Source organism: Manis pentadactyla, chromosome 9 (genome assembly GCF_030020395.1).
Source record: "Manis pentadactyla isolate mManPen7 chromosome 9, mManPen7.hap1, whole genome shotgun sequence".
In the NCBI taxonomy this organism is placed as follows: Eukaryota; Metazoa; Chordata; class Mammalia; order Pholidota; family Manidae; genus Manis; species Manis pentadactyla.
Window position 1 is genome coordinate 98410933 of NC_080027.1, and position 24465 is coordinate 98435397.

At 42.0% G+C, this 24465-nt stretch overlaps 1 protein-coding gene across 1 annotated transcript in view; it reads right to left on the reverse strand.

The window, feature by feature from the left end:
- LOC118928859 (kinesin-like protein KIF28P) overlaps window positions 1–22584 on the reverse strand; it is a 43507-nt gene extending 20923 nt beyond the window's left edge. The window contains 9 exon segments of the mRNA XM_057508225.1: window positions 470–709; window positions 1913–2153; window positions 3879–3942; window positions 4094–4221; window positions 5544–5651; window positions 7425–7648; window positions 14363–14566; window positions 21538–21729; window positions 22498–22584. Coding sequence (XP_057364208.1) covers window positions 470–709; window positions 1913–2153; window positions 3879–3942; window positions 4094–4221; window positions 5544–5651; window positions 7425–7648; window positions 14363–14566; window positions 21538–21729; window positions 22498–22584 — 1488 coding nt within the window.
- Window positions 22585–24465: the final 1881 nt, after the last annotated feature.

A 24465-nucleotide genomic window follows, 5' to 3' on the forward strand; every position in this document is an offset into this window, starting at 1 on the left:
CCGCCAGAGGCTCACACCATTTCTAGGAATCGTGAGCCTTTCAGAAGCTAGACTGGACTGTGCCTTCCACCCCCAAAGTGTTCCAAGTCTGGCACATGACTGTGGGGTTTGTCCAGAGCCTCGTGGCCTTGGACAGGAAGGTCATAGCAGGTGTGGTGTTGAGGTGAAGCAGAGAGGCATTTCCCAGACCATGTACAAAACTCACATCACAGCTCAGTTATGATCTGCTATTGGCAGTGAATGTGGGTACATAGGGTTCAGGGTCATACTGTGTATTCCTCAAATTCTCCCAAGCCCTAATTATCAGCTGCCTTGAATTCTGTCCTCAGCCTCACTCGCCAGTATGCACCAAGGCCTCTCAGCTTCCTTCGACTTCATGCCCTGCCATTCTCTCCCAGCCCTGCCAGTAACACCATTGTAAGGCATGTGCCACAGCTCACATGTTACACATTTGCTGAAACACCCTCACCCCAACCATCCGGCTGACAGCTGCCCAGAGAGCAGAGCAGGCTGCGTAAGGTGTGAGGCTGCTGGAGCTGCCTTGCCCACAGGGGGAGGCAGTGAAGCTCATCTGGGCAAGGGCCGCACAGTGCCGCAGCCATGCATCCCACGCCTGCTCCAGGTGCTGCGTCCAGCTCTGCTGAGGAGCATGAGCCCTGGGCCAGTGCTCTGCCTCCAACAGGCCTGCTGCTCTCGGAGGAGGGAGGTACTTTAAGCAACAAGTCTGCGTGTCAAAGGTGAGGCCCAGAATACCTGCTGTAGGTCTCCACTTAACAGGACTCTCAGCAGCAGGGGGGAACATTGAACTGTACTTCTGAGTGGAGAAGAAATCACGTGGTGAGTTCTAAAGAGCACTACTTTAATTCATAGACAGCCAGAGCGACAAGGTCCTTTATGTGAGGAGGCGTGAATCTCAATACTCTATTTTGTATTTGTGCGCGTGTTTCGTTCACACCACGGTTGCCAGGGGATCCTGGAAGGCCAGCGCACTCGGGGTATTTTTCTCATCTTCTGTGAGTGTGCTTATGCACAGTAGGAATCAGCTGCTGGATTTGGGTTCATCCTGTGCCTCCAGTGTTTGATGGAAGAGATTTGTGACTAAGCAGGGCCAGGCCTAGACCGCGCAGGCCTGGACTCATTTAGGAAGGGCTTTGTTGAGGCTGAGGTCTTGGTGAGTCAGGAGGCGGGAACCTGGAGGTGTGCTGGGGCGGCGGGCGACTGGCCGTGGGAGCCAGAGTCCGTGGCGGCAGCCCAGCGGGTGTGTGCGTGGGTGCAGGACTGGCTCGGGTGGGGCTGCCGTGGTCAGAGGGGCCCCTGGCCGGGGAAGCCTCCCTGGGGGAGCGGCTGGGTGGTGCCTGTGGAGCTCATGCTGCGTGAATGAGCAATGAGCGCAGGTTTGGACCTTCTGTATCTTGTTCTGACGCCGAAAACTTAACCAACTTTACTTCCATGGTTTTTTATTTTGCCTTTTTGTCCGTCCCATTCTAAATCATCAGTGGACATAAATTTATATATACCCCCATGCTTGCAAACTGAGATCTGAGGCGTTCCCCAGGCAGTGGCTCTCGGCAATCGCACAGCGTGGTCACCTGGGCACCTGAACCAACATTGCTGCCCCCAAGATGGGTTGATTGGCTTGGGTGGTGCCAGGTGCCAGGTGACCTTAATGTGCAGCCAGGGCTGAGCAGGGTCTTAGGAGAGAGTATGGTTGCTTAGGCTCCCTAAACTTCAAACGCCACATACCGCCTGAGGCCACCAGCTGAATGATGTCCAGTGGCAGGGAAGAGGGCTCCAGATAAAAAATGGCAACAAAATTGAGACTAAAAGGGCCAGGGGCAGGGTAGGTTCAACTGCGTGTGAATCTACACTTACGTCAAAATGTCCTAGACAAAGGCCCCGAGGGCACCCTTGCCCGGCCCGGGATTCCCCTCGGATTCTGACCAGGTCTCCCCACGCTGAGCCTGCAGGAGACCCGGCCCTCTGCTCGCAGCCTTCCTGCTGCTGGCTTGGACTCGGCGCTGACTGACTGCCGACCCAGCTTACCTGCCGTTCTGGAGTCTCTGCGCCTGAGCAGCAGCTTGCTGGGCTCTGCCCTTGACTCGCTCGCCAGTGTCAAGGCGTTCACCACAGCCTGGTTCCGGATCTTCTTCACCCTTTGTGTTCAAAGATCACGCCCAGGCCACGGGCTGCTCCTCAGCTGGGGCCACACCTCCAGAGCGCCGCCGGAACCCGCGCCTGCTCTGCTCTCAGAGGGCCACCGCCGGAGCCCTCCACCCCCGGGGATGCGAGGCCCCCCATATCGGGCTCCAGGAAAGCACGACAGCCGAGGGGGCTTCCGTGACTTCCATGGTTCAAGTAACCATGAGCAGCTCAGCCAGGGCCCTGGGCCCTGAACGCACTCAGTCAGCTGGGCTGGCGCAGGTCATGAAGACCCTGTTCTTTCACTGCTGCTCCTGTGAGAGCCGGAACCCGGAGGCCGTCCGCCACTGCCCTGCCTCCGAGGGGGCTCAGGGTTTCCCTTCTGGGTCTGCCAGAGAAAATATGGCTGGCAGCATACTTACACTGCAACTGTTTTCTATCTGAAATCCGAAGTGAGGTGCGGTCCTGCGTTTTTATTTGCTAATCTGCAGCCTAACTCCTTTCTCTGGGAGCGGCGTTTACAAGGCTGGCCGCACCGTCAGCGGCAGGCCGGCTGCATCCCACAGTCCCTCACGTAGGCACTGCGGCACCAGATCTGCGTCTGATGAGCAGAGAAGACAGCGGCCACTAAGGACAGCTCCACCCTCAGTCCGCGTGGGGCGCAGGTGCTGGAAGAAGGTGCCCGGGGGCCTGAGCGCCAGCCAGCTCAGGAGCCTGTCCCTGAGGAGAGGGTGGTGGGTGACCAGGAGGAGGGGCCCTGGCTTGGCCGCGTCCACTGTTACCCTTTCTGAGCGCCAACCGTCTGGCGGAAGCGGTTCCTCAGGCCCTCCTGGGTCCCGCGGCTGTGCCAGTGTGGGCAACGCTGGAGCTCAGGGTCTCACGTAGGTGGGGGGCTGGACTCTGTCCCGTGCAAGCCTGCAGACCTGACAGCGCACACCTGAGGAGTGAAGAGGATGCCCCACACGCAGCCCCAGTGCCGGCCCCGCGGGTGCCCGGCTCTCATGTCTGCCTGGCCATGCAGGGAGTGGGCCGGGCGTGTGACTTGTGTCTGGGCCGGGCTCCATCTCCCTGTGCTCTCGCCTTTCCCAGAAGGGTCAGGGCAAGCAGCGTCCAGGCACCTGCCTCGAAAAGCAGGAACAAGTCTAGCCACAGCCTCTGGCCAGGGTTGACTACATGGGCTTGTTTTCCAGCTGGGTGGCCGGGAAGGAGCCTGGGATGGCAGCCCCTCCCTGGGAAGACATACCAGGGCCTTCCGGCCTCCTCCAAAGGACACCTAAGGACCAATGCAGGGGAAGCTGCAGAGCTTATGCCTGTTGCCATCCTCAGGACCACCCCTCCAGGCTCATCTCTTCTGCTCCGGGCACAAAAGTCCCCCACCAGGCAGTGTGTGCCTGTGGCCCACCCACAAAAGGAGAAATCTCTGAGGGGCCACGCTGTTCGGGGGAAATGCAGGACACGACCGACCTCATCAGGGCTGGGATCTGCGCTTGCTCCGCTTCAAGCCCGCAGCTCCTCTCCCACCCAGACCGGAGCGACAGAAGACAGGCTCAGGGGGCTGAGCCCCAGTTCTTCCTCCCCTTATTAGTTCTATTTCCCTCACTCCTCTCTCCCACAAATAGTTTTGCTCTGCTTCTCCTGGATGCCTTTCCCAAATGCCAGCCCATCAAGTAGGGTGCTGGATGAATCTGCCAGATTTACAATTTAGAACCAACACAGATAGTAAGTATTCATAACTGTACCTTTCAGCATATCTTAATGTGGATAAAGTTTCCTCATAGCGGATGTCAGCTGGACTTACGGCTGCTATCCGTAAGCAGTATCAGATTCTGTTATTCACACAGGGGCTTACTACTGTTATTCCTATCACACAGCTATCAGAGACTATCATGGGATTTTACAGTATTGTTCAAACTTCACAACCCAGAAGACTAAGGCTTAGAGAAAAATCATATGCCCAAGGTCACCCGGGTAATAACTGGCAGGGCCGGGACACGAACCAGCCCGGAACTCTGAAGCCTGGCTGCTGCTCTCCGCACCATGCTGCCCTCAGCAGGTTTTCTCAGGGACTGAAATCCCAGCTGGCTGTTCAGGGACCAATAAAAGTTGCTCATTCCTGGGTAGCCACTTGCGTGGTTTCAAGTCTAGCTGTTGACTTTGGATTCATTGTTCTAGACTTCAAATGAGAGAAACATTTTGATGAACCGGAGGTGGTAGGGCCACTGAGAAGGGACAGGACAGTGCATACCTGCCTCTGTGGTGGCACATAACCTATGGGCCTGGAGGCCATGACCCAGAGCACACGAGCTGGGTGTCATCCTTTACCTTTGCTTAGCTCTGCAGGTTTTAAAGGCTGCTCATTTTTATCACCTCAAGCAACATTTTCCAGTGGGTATTGTTATCTCCACTTTAGAGCTAAAGAAAACGAGGTTTTAAGATAACTGCCGAAAATGGGATGGGAGCTGTAGAGACTCCAGAGCTCAGAGGCTGACTCAGCAGATTCTCTTTTTCACTCGCCGCCTGCCCAGCCCCCCACCGACCTGGTGTGCATTTGCTGTGAAGGCCCCAGGACGCCTCCCCAGGGCCTGAGCTCACAGATCCGCACGCCCTCTGCTTTGTAAGGTTTTCACTCACATCTCAGACCGTTAGATTTGGTTTTGGAGTCTAACATTCACAAGGCATCTATGGGCCTTCCTTCCCTCTAGGTTCCTGGGGGATACCTCACTGAGATGCACAGGTTCTGACAACCAGAAAATCTTTAAAATGAAATATTTAAAAGTGGTTAGGTAAGAGTAAATGATAAAGAGTAAGATGTGTTTTGTGGTGAATTTTAGAGGCACATATCATAGGCCTGGCAGTGAGCATTTCTCTCCTAACCAGCACAGCAGCCTGGAGGCCAGCAGGAGGCTGGGGCGGAGTCCACCCAGTTTTGTTCATTCCTGCCCCCTGAACACATCGCACATTGCACACACTTGGCCAACATTTAATAAGAGTTTGTAGCCTTTGCTGAGATGACACAATTCAGCTCCTCTCTAGATTAAACCCTTGCCTTATGTCTAACAGCCAAACTGATTTCCAGTCTTGTAATGAAATGACTGCTGATTCAGAATAACATGACATTGTTAGTGTTACTGTAAAAACTGTATTAGTTTTTCCTAATAATAAAAGTAATATCTTCCTTGTAGAGAACCTGAAAACTACAGAAAAGAATACATAAAGCATTAAAATGAGCAGAATAGAAACTCTATTTGAGTGCTATAGTAGAAAGAGCTCCAGGAGTCTGAGCTCCTTTGTAAAAGAATGTGCTGTGTGGATGAAAGGAGTATATTAGTGGTATACTGAGAACAGTCTTAATAGCAATGACAATAGCTCAGTCAGTAAAGTTGTAAGAATGTCATTTTACCAACGTAGTTCTGCTGTTCCCACCCAGAGCTGACTGGAGCAATTTGGTCAGAACAGAATCTCTGTAGGGAATGTGCAAGGCTTTCTTCCCCATGGCTGTGTCAGCCAGAGCACTGAATAAAAAAGAAAATATACCCCAACAAAGATCCATGCGCTGCTACAGCTGTAGATGCACTCATCCCACCAGTTCCTGGACTTGCCATGGGAATGAAGAAGGAGATATCTAAGCTGGCCTGTGCATACAGTAAAACAACAAATTTGACTGGATCTATACTGTTGGAACTCAACCAAGAATTAGGAGAAGTGCAAATTGTAGCACTCCAAAATCTTACAACCACGGACTATTTACTGTTAAAAGAACATATGGGATGTGAACAGTCCCCAGGAATGGGTTGTTTTAATTTGTCTGATTTCTCTCAGACTGTTCAAGTTCAGTTGGACAATATCCACCATATCATAGATAAGTTTTCACAAATGCCTAAGGTGCCTAACTGGTTTTCTTGGTTTCACTGGAGATGGCTGGTAATTACAGGTCTGCTTTGGTTATGTAACTATACTCCTATTATGTTAATGTGTGTGCGCAATTTAAGTAGTAGTTTAAAACCTATACATGCTGAAGTTACTCTACAAGAAGATATGTCAAAGAAATAATCAATCTTCCCATGTTTTCTTCCGCCTGCTACTTCTATAGCTTTTCTTCTTCCTTCCTAATTACAACCCTTAAATAGAATTCGTGCCTCATATCGAATTTACCGAGTATCATAATTCTTCCAAGTTGTAAAGATACCTCAAGACAAATGCTGGGCATAGAAGCTACAGGGCATAAATCTGCAAAGAAATAAAAAGCTAACCATTTCAAACAATAAGGCTTCTCTCTCACTTACCAACTTTACATTTCCCTGTATGGCCCCGGAAGGTGACTGGTTAGCCAGAGACGGGTAAGATTCCTCAAGGGAGGAACAACCTAAGACAGGCACAGTCGCAGGGGGGTCATCAGGTGAGAAATTGGGGATCAACAGAGGTGAGGCTTAGAACCTCACCCCCCCCCGTTCTGAGAGAAATCTTCTGCATACGTGGATGTTTTATTGCCCTTGTCTAGCTTGGATTAACACATAGTCTACAGGCACACACCTGATCATCTACATTTGCTCTCTTACAACACTAAACTATGTTTTCTACCTTTATCTTGCATCTACCTACCACTTCAGCATTTTATTAAAAATAATAATAATAAAGAGAGAAATGTCGTATCCACATATAAATCAAGTATAAAAATCAAATGAATATTCATATTTGAACTGATTGTTTATAGTTCATAATGCATGAGCAAAACTGGAAGTTTCTGTGATGGCTGCCCTTGTACTGTTCACCATGTAACTTATTCACTATGTAAGAATTTGTTCTCCATGTAAGAACTTGTTCGCTATGCTTTAGAAGATTGGAGACTGATGAAAATTAGGCTTGGGGTGGATTAATGATTGTGCATTGAGCATTGATTCCCCTATACAGAATTTTATTGTTGTTAACAACCATTTGATCAATAAATATGAGAGATGCCCTCTCAAAAAAAAAAAAAAGTACAGACTTCCAATTGTAAAATAAATAAGTAACCAGGATGTAATGTATAGCATAAGGAATATAGTCAAAATATTGTAACAACTTTGTATGGTGATAGCTGGTAGCTAGAATTATCATGTATATAAATGTTGAATCACTGTGTTGTACACCTGAAACTAATGTAATACTGTGTGTCAACTACCCTTCAATAAAAAACAAAAAATAAAAAATAAAAGAAAATAGAGAACAACAAATTTAAAAAATGTATTAAGAAGAAATCTGCCTCTCTGGGGAAAAGTCAGAAACACCCCTCAAATCCCCTTTCTTACGTCTCAAGCACTCTCGGTAATATCTGGTAGTTGGGACCTTCTGTACCAAGGTGCTGGATCAGGAAAGCTAAGCACAGGCAATGGCTCCCTGTCCTCAGGCAACCCTGGAGAAATCGTAGCAGAGAGAGGGTAGCCCAGATCTGAGGAGCTAACACATTAGACCTTGTTAGGAGGTCCCCCAAAGCCTGCAGGCTATTGTAGATTCTGTAGAGAAGAGCTGTGATCTGAGGGATAGTGTGCCGTAGTGTGAGGGTCAATGTGGGGAGTGGGCTGGGTCCTTGCTGTTCTCTCATGCTGCCTTAAGAGGAGCCCCTCAATCTTACCACAGCGTCAGAGTGGGAGTGAATGAGAAGTAGACGTCTCAGTCCCCACCCCACCCCAGGTGCTACATAAACAGCAGCGTTGGCACCAAAGAGACTGCTGAAGAGGAGGGAGGCAGTCCCATCTATGAGAAATTATGATCACAGGCAAAGAAAGTAGAAAGCTAATGTAGCAGATTTGGAAAAGAAACAAAATGATCTTCTAGAGGAATGAATACAATAATTGAGATTTAAAACACGGTGGGTAGGTTTAACAGCAAATTAGACACTGCTATAACTGGAATAGTGAACTAGGTAGTTCATAAGAAATTACCAGATTGCAGCCCAGAGCCACAGAAATGGGAAACATGAAGGTTAAGAGACACGGAAGGCAGAGCGAGAAGATCCACAGGGTCCAGTTGAAGTTCCAGGAGAGAACGGGGTGTGGGGAAGAGGGGGACACAGACAGTATGTGGGAGATAATGGCTGAGAATATTCCAGTACTGATAAAAAAGTCAAGCTTATATTGATTTGGGGGATATGGCAGTTACCATGAAAGATCATGGGGGAAAGAAGAGATTAGTCAACCAAATTAACTGGGTAAAGTAATAAAAAAGGGCACTTTCCATTCCAGAGAAATAGGAACATAAGTGTAGTGTAAGTAAATATCTTTCTGATTGTAATTTTCTTAAGACATAAAAATGCAAAACATAAATCATAACTGTAATTTCTGCTCAATAGTTGCCTTAAAGTGAAAAAAATTGCCAACTTAGAAAAGATGTGTATAATAACATATACCTGAGAAAAGAGTAATAAACATGTAAAGGGTGCCTCAAATTTAAAAAAGACAGTAACTCAGTAGAGTAATGGGAAAAGCAAAAGAACATGTATTTTGAGAGGAAACATTGCCAATAAATATACCAAATGATGCTCAGATTTGCAAGTAACTAGGAATATCAAGACCACAATAAGATAAATTTACATCCATTAAATTGGTAAGTATCAAGAAATTAGACACTACTACCAAGCCTTAGAAAACAAGTAAATCATAGGGGTATCTTATACATTACTTCTGGGAATGTCAATTGGTCAGTTTCCAATTACTTTGGAAAACAGTTTGTCACCATCTTGAAGCATTAGGTATTCACACACCTTATACATAACCCACCAATTTCAGGTTTTTGTCTATACTCCAAAGATATTTTAATATATCGATACCCAGTGATTTGTACTGCAAGGTTCCCAGCACTGTTTCTAACAGCAACACACAAAAACCTGGGACAACCCAACGTCCACCAGCAGGGAAAACCATGGCAAATTCCCACAATGGGAGTAACAACTGCTACTATACAGCAAACAAGGAATCTCAGAGACACAATGTGTAGTGGAAGCACAGAAAGCAGATTAACTAGCCACACATGCCGTGGATAGATACTGTTAATCTAAAAGCAAATCTCAGCATTTCTACTCCCAGGTATGTACTTAAAAGGAATGAATAATTATTTTCCCCAAAGTACATGTCCAAGAATGTTCATAGCAACTTTATTCATAGTATTCGAAACCTAGAAACAAGTTAAATGTTCATCGATAGGAGAATGGATAAAATTGAAGTATATTCCTACAATGAAATACTATATAGTAGTGAGAAAGAACTAATTAATAATTGCTATGTGAAACAACATGGCTTTGTCTCATGGACACAGATCCTAGTGAATGAAACCAGATGAAAAAGACATAGTTTAGCTAAGTGAGAAATGGGGAAATGGCAAGCGAAAATAGGGAAACCTGTTGTAATTAGTGAAGTGAGAGATCCAGTTTTGTCATTTTCAGGTACCTAGGGCAATCCCAACAGACTGGGAACCCAGCTAGGGTGGGCCCATGTCTTCTTACTGGTAGATCCTAACAGAGCGGCTGACACGTAGTAGGCACTTAGTGAATGCTTTTTGACAGAACAGTGTAACCTGAGCAAGGATAACAGATAGTGGTCAATACCCTGCATAGAGGCCACTGGGAGGAGCAGCTTCTGTATCATGACAATACATCCGAGTAGTTGTCCACAGTTGCCTGACGTTAAGGAGCTCCTAAAGCTTTTGTGCTTGAAAACATTGTTCTTTTATTAATATAACTATTTTTGTAATTGTGTTAACTCTTTTACTTGATTAGCAATTCCTTTGTGGACAATATAAAAATAAATCATCCTGGTCCCTTTCTGAATTGCCACCAACTGTCTGTTACAAAGTAATAAAGTCTTACTTTACTGAGCACAGTGATAAATGAGAGTAAAAATCAGAAATTAGCGACAAAGTGCCTATTGTAGGCAGAAGGCGTGTTCTGCCTGAGCCAAATCACGCTACCACGACCGTTACCACCCTGAAATCTCTACTTCCAGGGAATCTAATCCAATTTGAACAGCACTGCCACAAGTTAAACCTAACAGGAGACTATGGGTGTTCTTTGGATCTTCTTGGGAGGTCCGTGTGGTCCCTCACTGAGACCACGGCCCTGGGTGCAAGCCCGTGTCACCTCTCACCCAGAAAGCCACTTCTGACAAGGCAAAGTAGGGGCATGCTATGGGAGTGTGGTCCAGCCAGAGGCCCTCTGGGGCAGTAGTTACATGGTGTAGAGGGCTCTGGGCCAGGCATCAGAAGGCCTAGGTTCTTAGTCCTGCTTCTGCCTCCAAACTGTGAGATCTTTGGAAAATGTCCCACGTTCCCACTTTCCTCTTTGTATTAGGGAGAGGATCCCATGATCTCGGAGGTCCCCCAGCTCTAGTACAATATGGCTTGAAGTCCTGCAGCCAAGACAAGATTGTAGATTGAAGTTCAGGGAAGCAAAAGTAGGACAGTGGGCATGGGTGCTGGAGATCAGAAGTCATCAAAGTGGAGACAGCTTCTGCTTTAGCTGGGATGCCTTTTCTCTGACTTCCACTGAGTCATATAAATTGTAGGAAGTGACATGCATAAGTGATGGAGGCTTATAGAAAAAAGGAAACTAGGTTTATCTGGATGGAATGGAAGTGTCGGGGCCCAGAAACAAGGGCAGTTCCCGGCCCCAGGACCCTCTAGGTTGTACCTGGAGATCAAAATTGATGATTATTGCAAGAACTCCATCACTCACCTGGGCCACAGTGAGAATGTCCTAATTCTGCCTCTGTTTGGCACTACTTCAAATCCACCTTCACTCTGCTGCTTAGAGAAACCTTCTAAAACCCCCATCTGGTGTCCTTATTTCCCTACTTACAATCCCCAATTGATTCTCCATTGCCAAGTAAACAAAGGCCCTTTACTGTTTGGCACCCAATGTCTGGCTTCGGCTCCTGATGCTCCACCTTCCCCTGGTATCTTACCACACACTCACTGTTCCCTTCAAGGACGTGCCCTTCTGTGTGTTCCTGGATTCGTTCGCACTAACCCTGCTGCCTGGTGTCCTGTTTGCATGCCCCCACCCTCCCACTGCCTCACCAAACTCCTGAGCACCTTTCACGTTGAGTCGAACTCCTCTGTTGGCAAACACCCCAGACAGCCCTGGTGGTATCCCTGAGTGGTTCCTCTACAGCCCTTTGGTTCCACCATTCATACAGCAACTGCACATACAGTCTGGAGTATGTGCCATGTCTTCCACCAAACACAGTGGGAACCAGGTCTTAGGTTTAATTCATCCCGAGTCTAATATGATGGCTGAAACCTCAAAGGTATCTAGTAAACTTCACTTGAATGTCTGCAAAGTACCTCACAAAAAATACCAGAGACTCATAGGACATGAGAAAGGAGAAGGTTCTGAGGATGTCCACCATTCTTAGAGATGAGGACACAGAATCCCAGAGAGGTCCCTGTCCCAGACAGATGACAGTACCGGGACACAACAAGATGCCATTCTCCCCATTCCTCCACAAGAACTTGTAAAGGTAATTAAACTGTCTTCCTAAAGTTATTGGTATGGAAAAGGGAGCCACCTGTCTTTCAAGTTCAGCAACTTGAAATAAACAGAAATTTGATCAGAGGCCTTTGCATTTAATTTTGAATTTACTGTCAGTTAGTAATAAATGACTCATGGAAGCATATAAGAAACAGACGGATATTTTTTCTTGTTGATGTAAGGAGGAAAACACTGATGGACTCTACATGTTTTTGTAAATGCTCCAAATCACCTTTACCTGCCTGTTAATATTTTCCATATACTCAAATTTATTACTTTCATTGTTTTTCTTGGATTACCTTCAGCAAGGGTCTTGTATCTTCCTGCCTCAGTTTGAAGAGTCATTTCTCCCAGGCTACTGCAAAACTGTCATTCTGGAACTTCATCTCAGCATTATTCTTTGTTGCCTGCTCAGACTGCTAGACCCAGTATATTTCTCTTCCTTGGTTTACTCTCTCCTCTTGCTGAAACTCCCTCAGAAAAGGTGCATCAAAAGTATATTGTTTGCATCTTTGCATAGGTGAAAGCATCTCTTTTTGTATTAGGGAGAGGAGCCCATGATCTTGGAGGTCCCCCAGCTCTAGTACAATATGGCTTGAATATTTTTGACTGAAATTGATCTGGAATAGAATTCTAGATCTCTGAGAATATTGAAGACATTATTCCAATCTCCTTTAACTTCCATTGTTGCAGCTGAGAAGTCTGGTGCCATTCTGGTTCCCAGTTCTTTATATGTGACCTTTTTTGTTCGTCCCTTGCTGGGTAGACTATTTTTGGTTGGAGGTTTTTTCCTTTCAGCATTTTGAATACATCCTGCTACTCCTTCTGGCCTGAGGAGTTTCTACTGGAAAAAAAATCAGCTAATAGCTTTATGGGGCTTCCCTTGTAGATAACACCTTGCTTTTGTCTAACTTCTTTCAAGATTCTTTGTCTTTGATCTTTGACATTTTAATTATTATGTGTCTTGGTGTGGACCTCCTTGGGTTCATCTTATTTGGGACTGTCTGTGCTTCCTGGACCTGGATGTTTATTTCCTTTCCTGGGTTAGGGGAGTTTTCAGGTATTATTTCTTCACATAAGGTTTCCACTCCTTTCTCTCTTCTTCTGGAACTCCTATGCTGTGAATGATAGGATGTTTGGTGTTGTTCTATAGGTCTCTTAACCTATACTCATTTATTTTCATTATTTTTTCTTTTCTGCTATTAAGCTTGAGTGCTTTCCATTACTCCATCTTTCAGATCACTGATACATTCTTTTGCATCCTCTAATCTGCTGTTGATTCCCTGCTGTTGATTAGTGTATTTATCATTTAAGTTATTGTCTTCTTCAGCTCTGTTTTGTTCTTTTTTACATTTTCTATCTCTTTGTTGAGTTTCTCACTGAGTTCATCCACTCTCCTCTCAAGTTTGGTGGGCATCTTTATAACTCTTGCTTTGAACTCTTTATCAGGCAGACTGCTTAATTCCATTTCAGTTAGTTTTTTTCACAAGTCTTTTCTTGTTCTTTTGTTTCAAGCATATTCCCCTGTCTCCTCATTTGTTTAACTTTCTGTGTCTGTTTCTATAGATCAGATGAAAGGGCTACCTCTCCTATCTTGGAGGCATGTCCTTACGTAGGAATATCCTGTAGACTGCATGTGCTTGGTGGTTTTGCTGGCTGGGGGACAAGCAGTCATGGGCTGGGGCTCCCAGGCCATGGTCTGGGGGTCTCCTGAGTGGGTGCCAGCTGTGCTGATAAGGCCCCATCTTGATGGGGCAGCCAAGGATGGAGGGGTGCAGTCCAAGTGTCTGCTGGGTACTGCACTGGAAGTGTGGCTGGGGATGGAGGGGGTAGCAGTGGGGAATCTCTGGGTGGGAGCCAGTGGGGCTGTGCTAACAAGGCAGCTGGAGATGGAAGGGGTACAGGTTGGGTGAATCACATGGGCAGCGCACTGTGCCACCTTGGTGGGACTACTGGACCTCTGGCAGGTGTGTTTGTATGTAGGTGGGGTCCAGGAGATGGCTTTGGATAAGCCTGGAGCTATTGTGTGCACACTGACCCTTCTCCCATCTGCACTTACAATGTGAGTGGATTACTTTTAAATTTAGGGGAGGAAATTAAGAAAAAAAGATGATACTTTGTTGAATTTTCATAACACAAATTTAGTCTCTTCTGTCATTTAGAAGCAAAAACACAGATTATGCTTACAGGAGGTATTTGTTGACATTTTACTGTCATTGTTTAAAGTTAATGATGTTAATGGTTACTCTTCATCTTGAAAATGTCATCAGCCTTCAATGGATTTAAAATTTAGTCTTGGCCTTCTATACTAAGACAAGTAAGAAGCAAAATAACATTATTTATTTAGAAATAAAAATCACTAAGTTAAGGTGAGAACACCCACAACCTTGGTAGAAGGGACGAAAGGAAACCCTAGATTTGAGTCAGCTGAAGTTTGTTTTATAAGTCTCCACAATAGCCCCTTGTTAGTGTTAGCATTTAAGAAGTCAGCTTCTAGGATACTCAAAATGACTTTTAAAATACTTCCTTGGATTTGCCTCCATAGAACCAGTAAAATTCAACATTTATTTAGCTGCAATTTGATTTTGTAGTCCTGTAAAGATTTTGGTATGGAAAATTAACATTATCCTAAAATAGAGATGGTGATGACTTTCATTTGGGGTGGGAGATTTACAAAATGGAGAAAAAGATTTCTTAAAGAAGGTGTTCTAGAATGATACATACCTGGTATTCTTGATGTCCTACCTGGTTCTCAATGGCTTGTAAGAGCTCTTCACACACATTTGGAATGATACCCTTGTTTGCACCAAACCCAATCATGGAATGGCTTTTTCCAGGGCCAGTTTGTCCATAGGCCAGGAGAGTATCATTGTAGCCTTGACAAGCAGTGTCCAGAATCCCCCTGCCAAGGTCAGGGAAAACATCTCTCTGAAAATAAGATTGCAGGTGTGATGGTCAGTGCAGACTTCTCACACACCCTTAAAATCTAATAAATATTCTGGTTTTGATGAATTCTACCTTAATTAGTATCATAAAACCTACATGAAATGGATTTCAGATGCTGTCTTAGGAGCCCATGGAATCTGGCTGGAACCAAAATGGGATTGTCAGTTTGGAAAACACTGATCACCATGGATCTTGAACAAGCTAGTATCCATCACTGATGAATTTGTGTATTTTACAGCCTTGCCAAAACACAGACTAGATCTTTAAAATCCAGGAATTAGCAAAAATTTCAAGGTTTCAGGGGACAGAGACCAGCCAAAGCATTCTCTAATTTCTCTTTATTCCTTAACCCAAATAACAAGATCACAAAAGTCCCACACTAATTTTTGACCTCTGCTGGTGAACTATTTTTCACGCCTAGGTGGTTCTGAAGCATTTCTTCAACACACAGGACATTGGGCCCCATTTGTTTTTTTTTTTTAAAGTGGGAGACACAGATGCTTGTACCCACTATTGCTTGAAAGAGAGGGTGTGGTCTGGCTCTTTCATTATCTGGGCCATGGTCATCACCAACAATCATTCTCTTATTCAAGGCTGTTTCAAAGAGTACAGTATTCTTTAGGCTCTAATAGTAAGCATTGCATATTCTATTTGTTGCAGTATATACATTTGTATAATTTATATAGTCATTATTTCTGGAAAAGGTGCACATACCAACGTTGTATGATGTATGTAATTACAATAGACAATAACAAATTTTCTTATACTGTTCATTTCTCATTAAGAAGGAATAAAAATTATTACACTATATGGGTTAGGGAAGCTTCAGGCAAAAAATGTGAAAGTTGACCAGTGGTTTCCCAGAACACTGTGACTACGCTTTTACATAAAATGTATTTATATCTACTTTCATATTTATACTTTTTATCCTGTTGATCGTTTCCTTTGCTGTGCAGAAGCTTTTTACTTTGATGTAGTCCCGCTTGCTTATTTTTGTTTTTGGTGTCAAATCAGAAATTTATTGCCAAAACTTATGTCAAGGAGCTTACTGCCTATGTTTTCTTCTAGGAGTTTGATGGTTTCAGGTCTTCTGTTCAAGTCTTTAATCCATTTCAAGTTAAATTTTGTGTATGATGTAAGATAGTGGTCCAGTTTCATTCTTTTGTATATAGCTGTCCAGTTTTCCCAGCATCATTTATTGAAAAAACTATCCTTTCCCCATTATTTATTTTTGACTCCTTTGTTGTAAAGTAATTGACCATAGGCATGGGTTTATTTCTGGGTGCTCTATGCTTATTGATTGATCTGTGTATCTTTTTTGGGCTAATACTATCCTGTTTTGATTAGTATAGCTTTGTAATATAGTTTAAAATTGGGCCATGTGATGCCACCAGCTTTGTTTTTCTTTCTCAGCTTTACCTGTTTGGCCATTTGGGATCTTTTGTGATTCCATACAAATTTTGGGATTATTTGTTCTATTTCTGTGGAAAATGCCATTGGAATTTTGATACAGATTGGATTGAATCTGTAGATTTCTTTTGGGTAGTATGAACATAACAATATTCTTCCAATCTGTGAACATGGAATATCTTTTCATTTGTGTCTTCTTCAGTTTTTCCATCAATGTCATAGTGTTTAAGGTACAGGTCTTTAACTTCCTTGGTTAAATTTATTCTTTGGTATTTTATTCTTTTGAAATAACTTGTATTGAGTTTAATTCTTTATTGAAGTAAAATTAATATTCACTAAATTCATCTGTTTAAAGTATACTGTCTCACGAGTTTTGACATATGAATTTGGCCATGTGATCACCATCACAATCAAGATTTAAAAAAATTTTAATCATTTCAAGAAGTTCCCATAGGCCCTTCCTCCCACCTTCCAACCCTGGCCACCAGTGATTTATTTTCTGTAACTATAGTTTTGTTTTTCCTAGAATTGTCATCTAAATGGATTGAACAGTGTGTAGTCTTTGGTATATGGCTTCCTTCACTTAGTATAATGCTTTGAGATTCACCCATGTTGTTGCAAATACGTTCCTTTGCAATCCTTTTTTTGATGAATAGTATTCTATTTTACAAATGTGCACAATTTTATTATCCTTTTATTTTTTATCCTTTCACAACTCAATGGGCATTTGAGTTTCTAGTTTGGGACTATTATATGTAAAGTTGCTATGGATATTTGCATATAGGTGTCTGTGAAGACATATATTTTATCTCTTGGCACTGTGGGATTGTATGATTAAGTGTGTGCTTAAATGTTAATGAAATTGCCTGCTTTCCAAAATAACTGAATCTTTATGCATTGCCATAAGCACTGTATTAGAGTTCCAGTTGTTTTATATGCATGTCAATACTAGGTATTATCAGTTTTTAATCTGTCATTCTTATGTACAGCATTATCTCATTGTGGTATTAATTTGTATTTCCCTTATGATGAATGAAGTTGGGCACTTTTTCATTGGTTTTAGGTAATTTATATATCTTTGGTGAAGGCTCTGAAAAACTCTTTTGCCATTTAAAAAATCGACTTGTCTTTTTTTATATAAAATTGTAAGAATTCATTATATATTTTGATACTTTATCAGGTATATGTGTTGCAAATATTTCCTTTCTTTGTGGTTTGACTTTTAATGTTCTTAGTGGAATCTCTTAAATAGCAAAGTTTTTTCTTTTTTTAAAAAAATGAGTCCCACTTATCAAATATTTTCTTTATGGTTTCTGTCCTAAGACATCTTTGCCAAATCTGAGATCACATCAATTTTCTCCTAATTTATCTTTTAGAGGTTTTATAATTTTAGCTTTAGCAGTTAGATCTATGATCCAGTTTGAGTTCATTTTGCATATGATGCAAGGAAGGGATCAAAGTTCATATTTCTTCATATGGGTAATGAATATCTCCAGCACCATTTGTTGAAAGGCCTTAATTTTGAAGAATCTTGTCACCTGTATTAACTTGCTAATAGGGTTGCTATAGCAAAATTACCACAAACTGAGTGACAAAAATCCCAGTGAAATGTATTGTTTTACAATGCTGGAGGCTAGAAGTACAAAATCAAGGGATAGGCAAGGTCATGCTCTCTCTGAAGGCTCTGGGGAAGAGTCCTTCTTTGCCTCCTCTGTCTTCTGGTGGCCCCAGCAGTTTGTGGGCCCCCCTGGCTGATAGCTGCATCACTCCAGGCTCTGCACCCATCATCACATGGCCTCCTCCCTGTGTGTCTGTGTGTCCAGATTTCTCTCATCTCACAGGGATTAGACTTTGGGCCCACTCTAATCCAGTGTGTCCTCATCTTAACAAATTACATCTGCCAATACCCTATTGCCAAATAAGGTCACATTCTAAGGTTCTGGGTATATTATTCAACCATTACAGCACTTTCATAAAGACTAGAAACATTTGACCATATATGAGAACCTATTTCTGGACACTTTATTCTGTTTCATTGATCTATTTATCTACTTTTTAGCCAATATACCACATTGTCTTTTTTTTTTTTATTAAGGTATGATTGATATACACTTTTATGATGGTTTCACATGAAAAAACAATGTGGTTACTACATTTACCCATATTATCAAGTCCCCCCGAAACCCCAATGCGGTCACTGTCCATTAGTGTAGTAAGATGCCACAGATCCATTATTTGCCTTCTCTGTGCTACACTGTTCTCCCTGTGATCCTCCCACATTGTCTTGATTACTGTAGTCCTATAGTGGGTTTTAAGTTCTTCAACTTTATTCTTTTTCAAAATAATTTTGGCTATTCTAAGACTTACAACCTCATGTAAATTACTGAAATAATGTATCAGTTGCTACAAAAAAATTACTGCTGGAATTTTGATTGGGATTGCTTTCAACCTATTGATCAATTTGACTTCTTAATAATATTGTCTTCCTTTCAGTAATATTTTATAGTGTTCAACTTTTTGCACATATTTTGTTAAATTTATCCTTAAAGAATTTCCTGTTTGATATTTTAAAATATCAGTTTCTAATTGTTCACTGCTAGCATAGAGAAATGTTATTGATTTTTTTGTATATTGATGTTGCTAAATACACTTATTAACCTTATTAATAGCTTTTTGGTTTCTGAGGGTTTTTTTACATAGACAGTCATGTCATCTACAAATAATTTTACTTCTTCCTTTTAAATCTGTATTTCATTTACTTCCCATTAATTGCCTTATTGCCCTAGTGATGACCTGCAATAAATGTTGTATGGAAATGATGAGATTGGAATTTTTTGCCTTGTTCCCAGTCTTAGGGGGAACACATTCCGTGTTTCACCATCAAATGTGATGTTACCTATGTATTTCAGGGACATTCTATTTCTAGGAAGCTTTCTCTTATTTGTTTGCTTGAGAGTTTTAATCATGACTGAGTATTGAACTTTTGTCAACTGCTTTTTCAGCTTCTGATCATTTATTTTTCCCCCTATATCTTGTCCATATGATGAATTTCACTGATTCTCAAATGTTAAACCAATCTTGTATTCCCAGGAAAGGTCCCACTTGGTAGTGATGTATTTTTAAAAATATATTATTTGATTCTATTTGCTAAATTTTTGTGTCTATGTTCATGAAGGATATTGATCTATGGCATTTTTTTAGTATCTCTGGCTGGTTTTGGTGCAACGCTGTCCTCAAAAAACTGAATGTTTCTTCTTTCTCCATCATCTGCAAATTTTTAGAAAATAGAATTCTCATTATTTCTTCCTTTGGTAGAATTCCCAGCAAAGACATCTGGGCCTAGAGTTTTCTTTGTGAGAAGATGTTCAACTACAAATTCAATTTTTAAATAATTTAGGGCTGACTTATCTTTTTCTTTTTGTGTGAACTTCAGTAACTTGTGTCCCACTTCATTTTTCTTGTTGAATTTATTGGCATTAACTTGTTCATAATGTTCCCGTATTTTTTTAAATGTTTCTAGTATCTGTAGTAATGTCTCTCATTTCTCATTTTGGTACTTGGTTTCTCTTTTTCTTGTTCAGTTTGGCTAGAGATTTATCAATTTTATTGATCTTTCCAAAGAACCAGCTTTTCTTTCATTGATTTTTCTCTATTATTTGCTTTACTTTGATTATTGCTTTTATTTTTCTTAATTATTCCTCTGTTCCCTTTGTGTTTAATTTTATCTGCTTTTACTAAATCCTTAGGTGGAAGCCTAGAATGTTGATTTGAAATTGTTCTCCTTTAATCATTAATGCTATAAAATTCCTCTAAGCCTGCTTCAGCTGCATCCCACAAATTTTGAGAGGTTTTGATTTTTCACTCAAAGTACTTGCTAATTTTCCTTGCAGTTTATTCCTCGACCTACAGATTATTTAGAAGTCTGTTATTTTCTAAATAGTTGTGAATTTTCCTGGTATCTTTTTCTTTCTCTTTTAATTCCACTGTGGTCAGAGAATATACTTTGTATGATTTCAGTTATCTTACATTTATGGTAGCAAGTTTAATGACCTGGAACATGGTCTATTACAAAGTTCTGTGTCCACTTGAAAGGAGTGTGCAGTGTGGTGGTGGGTCAGGTGTGGCAGAGGTGTTCTGTAATACAATTGTTAGGTTGATAGCGTTCTGGTCTTCTAGATTATTACTGATTTTTGGTTATTTGTTCTATCCATTACTCAGAGAAAAGTGATGAAATCACCAGTCACAGTTGCACATTTGTCTATTTTTTGTTCAATTTCTATCAGTTTCTGCTTCATGCACTTGAAGTTCTGCTATTAGGTACATCCCCACTTAGGATGGCATGTTTTCTTAATGCATTGATTATCATTATGAAATAGTCCTTTTTCTGGCCTACTTTGTATGATGTGAATATATTCTCTAGTTTTTTTCTTAGTGTTTAACCTGATAGGCATCTATTTATGTTCAGATTGGATTTCTGTTGATATAGTTGAATCTTGTTTTTCTTATCAAATCTGATAATCTCTGCCTTCTAATTGGTATGTTTATTTACATTAGATGTAATAATTGATAATTGGCTGGAACTAAATCTATCATTTTCCTATTTGTCTTGGATTTATTCCCTCTCCTCTTCTCCCTCCCCTTCCTGCCTTCTTTTGGATCGAATGTTTCATAACTCCATTTCTCCATAATTGATTTATGAATAAGTTATACATCTCTTGATTTTTTAATTGATTGCTTTAGAGCAGTGGTTCTCAAAGTGCACTTCAGGGCTCACAAGAGGCTTTCAGTGTGAATTTGTGAAGTCAGAACTGTTTGACAGAGGGTATTTTTAAAAGTGGTTTAACAAAGACTCTGATTTTTCAGTTGAGTTTTGAAGGATGAGTAGGCAGACAAGAACAGTGAGCAAAGGCTGGGGAAATGAACAGAGGCTCGGTGACCTGTTGGATAACCTCAGGCACATGCAATTGGAATCACAGAAGGAATAAGGGGGGACAAAACATACTTGAAGAAATCATGGGTGAGAATTTTCCAAATGTAATGGAAACAATAAACCCAAAGATCCAAGAAGCCCAGTGAGGTCTGTCCATATTGAAATGACCCCCTCCCTTTTGTACCCCATTGTATCCCATCTTATCAGAGCCTGTAACACTTGAATGCCCTTATTTGCCTGTCTCACCCTACCAAATTTTGAGCAACTTTAGAGCAGAATGGTGCAAGACACATGATAAATACTTGATAAAACTGAAGTTCTCAAATGCTGAGTGCCTCACATATTTTGCTTATCTCAGGCAAAATTTCATTGATTTGACTGACATTCCTTTCTCAAAATATGTCTATACATAGGGTAATCAATTGACCTGAGTGTCTAAAAATTATGTGGGCAATAGCTGCACTTTTAAATCTCAAGTTTGGCATGAAAAAGGAATTTTAAATCAAACTCTATAACTTTTATTTATTGCAGCAGGCCTGAATAAAAAATTATTATACTCTTTACATAAAAAATAAAAAACCTTTCACTGCAGTTGTCTTTTAAAGCAATTCACCTGGCCAGCAAAATTACTGCTAGGATCAGCTGAAATAAACACACCATCTTTATCCTTTTGAAATATGTGAGACCAATATGCCAGGTCAAAAGTAAATATCATCCTAAGTTTTGGATTCTTAGGGTCTTGTATAGTGGTCGTGGTCCTGGAAGGCATAGAAATCACACATTTGCTCCCAAAATTATTCTTGCTCTACAGTCAAATTACAAATCCAGAGTCAATCATATACATTTAGTTCTTTGTCTTCCAAGTTAATTGTTCTGCAAGGCATTATATCTAGTAAGAAACTAAGCCAGGAACTTACCATTCATTCATTTTGTTCTCTAGCTGTGTTACTCTTAACAGCTGTTATGACAAGCAGGTGCTCATATTCTCCCTCAGAATTTTTGAAAGGCCTCTCTAGTTATATTAATATTCTGAAGAGAGCCTATCCAATACCCAGCCATCCTAACAGCAGTAACCCGAGCAGCAGAGAGGTCCGTTTCTATCATGGCAAAGTGAGGGGCTCCACTGTGCCACTCCCCAGTGAAATGGGTGAAAATGATTAAGGAAAAATGAAAACGAAAAAAAAAAAAAAAGACCACTTAAAGCCTCTGGAAATGGTTCTAAGGGTAAGCAGACAATCAAGAAAATATATGCAAGAAAATCTATCAAAATCAAGTAAGAAAAGGAGTCTGTGGTATTTGAAGCAAGACCATTCCCTCCCTGTCCCCTGCTAGCGGAGCCCAGCGGAGACTACTCCAGGCTGCTAGTGCTGAAAACACAGGGCTCCCTCTCTCCCCAGATCCCAGAGGCTTTCTTCCTGGGAAGAACAGGATACCAAATTTGTCAACCTGCTCCCATCTACTTGCCGAAGCTGAGCTCTAGGAGAGAGTGGGTGAGAGGTAGAGATTCTCTCTTCCACCCAGTTCCCATGCATGGAATGGAGGCTCTCCTCTTGTTGCAGTATGCTGAGAATACTGGGGTGCCAATCACCTCGCCAGCTCCTGAGGTGGTGGTTCCACACCAGGAGAGCTGCTGAGGGGACCTCAGGCTGTTCTTCCACATTCACCCAGTGCTGCCCAGGCTTCTAGAGCAGAATGTCACTAGGAGCAGTTTGCTGTTGTCCCCACCCCCAAATCCAGAGCCCTTGTTTTAGAGATCTTGCCTAGCAGGACAGCACCCAATCTCTTTCAAAGGAACTGACTTCAAATGTCTCCTCAGAGAAGTTGAATCCTAAGGGCATTCTTGAGAGCAGAGGTTGTGATGGAGGAGGAGGTTGTAATGGGAAAAGATTCACGATATGGGTAAAATTATAGGCCCACTGGTTTGAAGGGAGGAACAGGGGATATAAGACAGCTGGGAGGAACCCACCTGGGGTCAGCAAAGGTATCAATCACTAATCTCAGAAACTGTTCCTTTTAAAGGAACCAGAATTTGAATTAGTTTGTACAGTAATTTATGTCCTTAGTACATTGTTGTAAACAGCAATCAGTCAGCAAGTAGTGGAAATTAGCAGCTAGGTGTGGTCAAGTGAGGAAGAGGGCCCTACCAGAATCTCTTGTCCCAGGGCGAGGGGGCATACCCAAAGTTGTGCCTTCCTGAAAAGTAACAAGGGTGGGAATCACTAGAGAAGCAACTAAAAAGCTATGGGAGGGGTGGCTCAGTACCCAGATTTGCTACAATATATTATCTAAACTGTCCAGTTTCTGATAAAAAATTATAGGTATGCAAAGAAACAGGAAAGTAAGACTCCCACCCTAGGAAAAAAGCAAGCAACAGAAGGTATCTATGAGAATGATCACCTGCTGGACTTACCAGAAAAAAATTTTAAAGGAACCATCTTAAACATATTCACAGAACTATATATAGGAAACCATGGTTAAAGAAGTAAAGGATTATGAAGGAATATTGTGAACTACCAAGAAAAAATTAGATAATTTAGATGAGGTGGACAAATTCTTAGCCACAAGCTACTGAAATTGACTCAAGAAATAGACAATCTGAATAGATCTATGACAACTGAAGATTGAAGTAGCAATAAAAAAACTTATAAAACCTGAAATGACTTGACTGATGTATTCTACCAAACATTTAAAGAACATCAATTTTTCATAAACTCTTCCCCAAAATAGAAGAGGGAACACTCCCCTTTTTTTATGAAGCCAGTATTCCCAATACCATATCTAGAAAAATACAGCAAAAGAAAATAAAGCCAGTATCTGTTATTATGGATGCAAGAATCCTCAACAAATCATCAGCAAACTGAATCCAGCAGCATATAAAAAGAATTATACATCATAGCCAAATGGGATTTATCCTACGGATGCAAGGTTAGTTCAACAGAATGGGAGAAAATTTGCATATCATAGATCTAATAGGGAATTGTATCTAGATTACATGTAAAGAAGAGTTCAGTATGAAAAGATAAGTAATCCAATTAAAGGTAAGCAAAGGATCTAAGTAGATGTTTCTAATGGGCAATAAGCACATGAAGATCCAAAAATGTATTGTTTTTTATTTCCTATATTTTATGAAGTTTTGACATCCTGGGGCCTGGAAGGACTGCCCCACCCCCACCCCCAGGTCTAATAAATCCTAGATAGCCAACAACTTGCCTTTCATGCAAACCAACCAACCAAAAGTCCATATCCCAAACACCTCCTTTTATCTAACTCATACCAAGCTAATACCTACCCTACATCATCCCAAGGCCAGGTACCCTGACAGCTAGAGACTACCTCTAGCCTACAGCCTACTGAAATTACTCAAAGTATCCAATCCTATGATAGTGCAAACTTGCCTACCATGTCTAGCCCATTCTTTCGGCAGAAACCAAAATAAGACTGTAGACCCTATTTCTCCTGTCTTCTAACCAACTTTAATATTTCCCCATGTGGCTCCATGGAGCATGCGCCACTCTCTTAGGACTTGTAAGGCAGTTGTCTC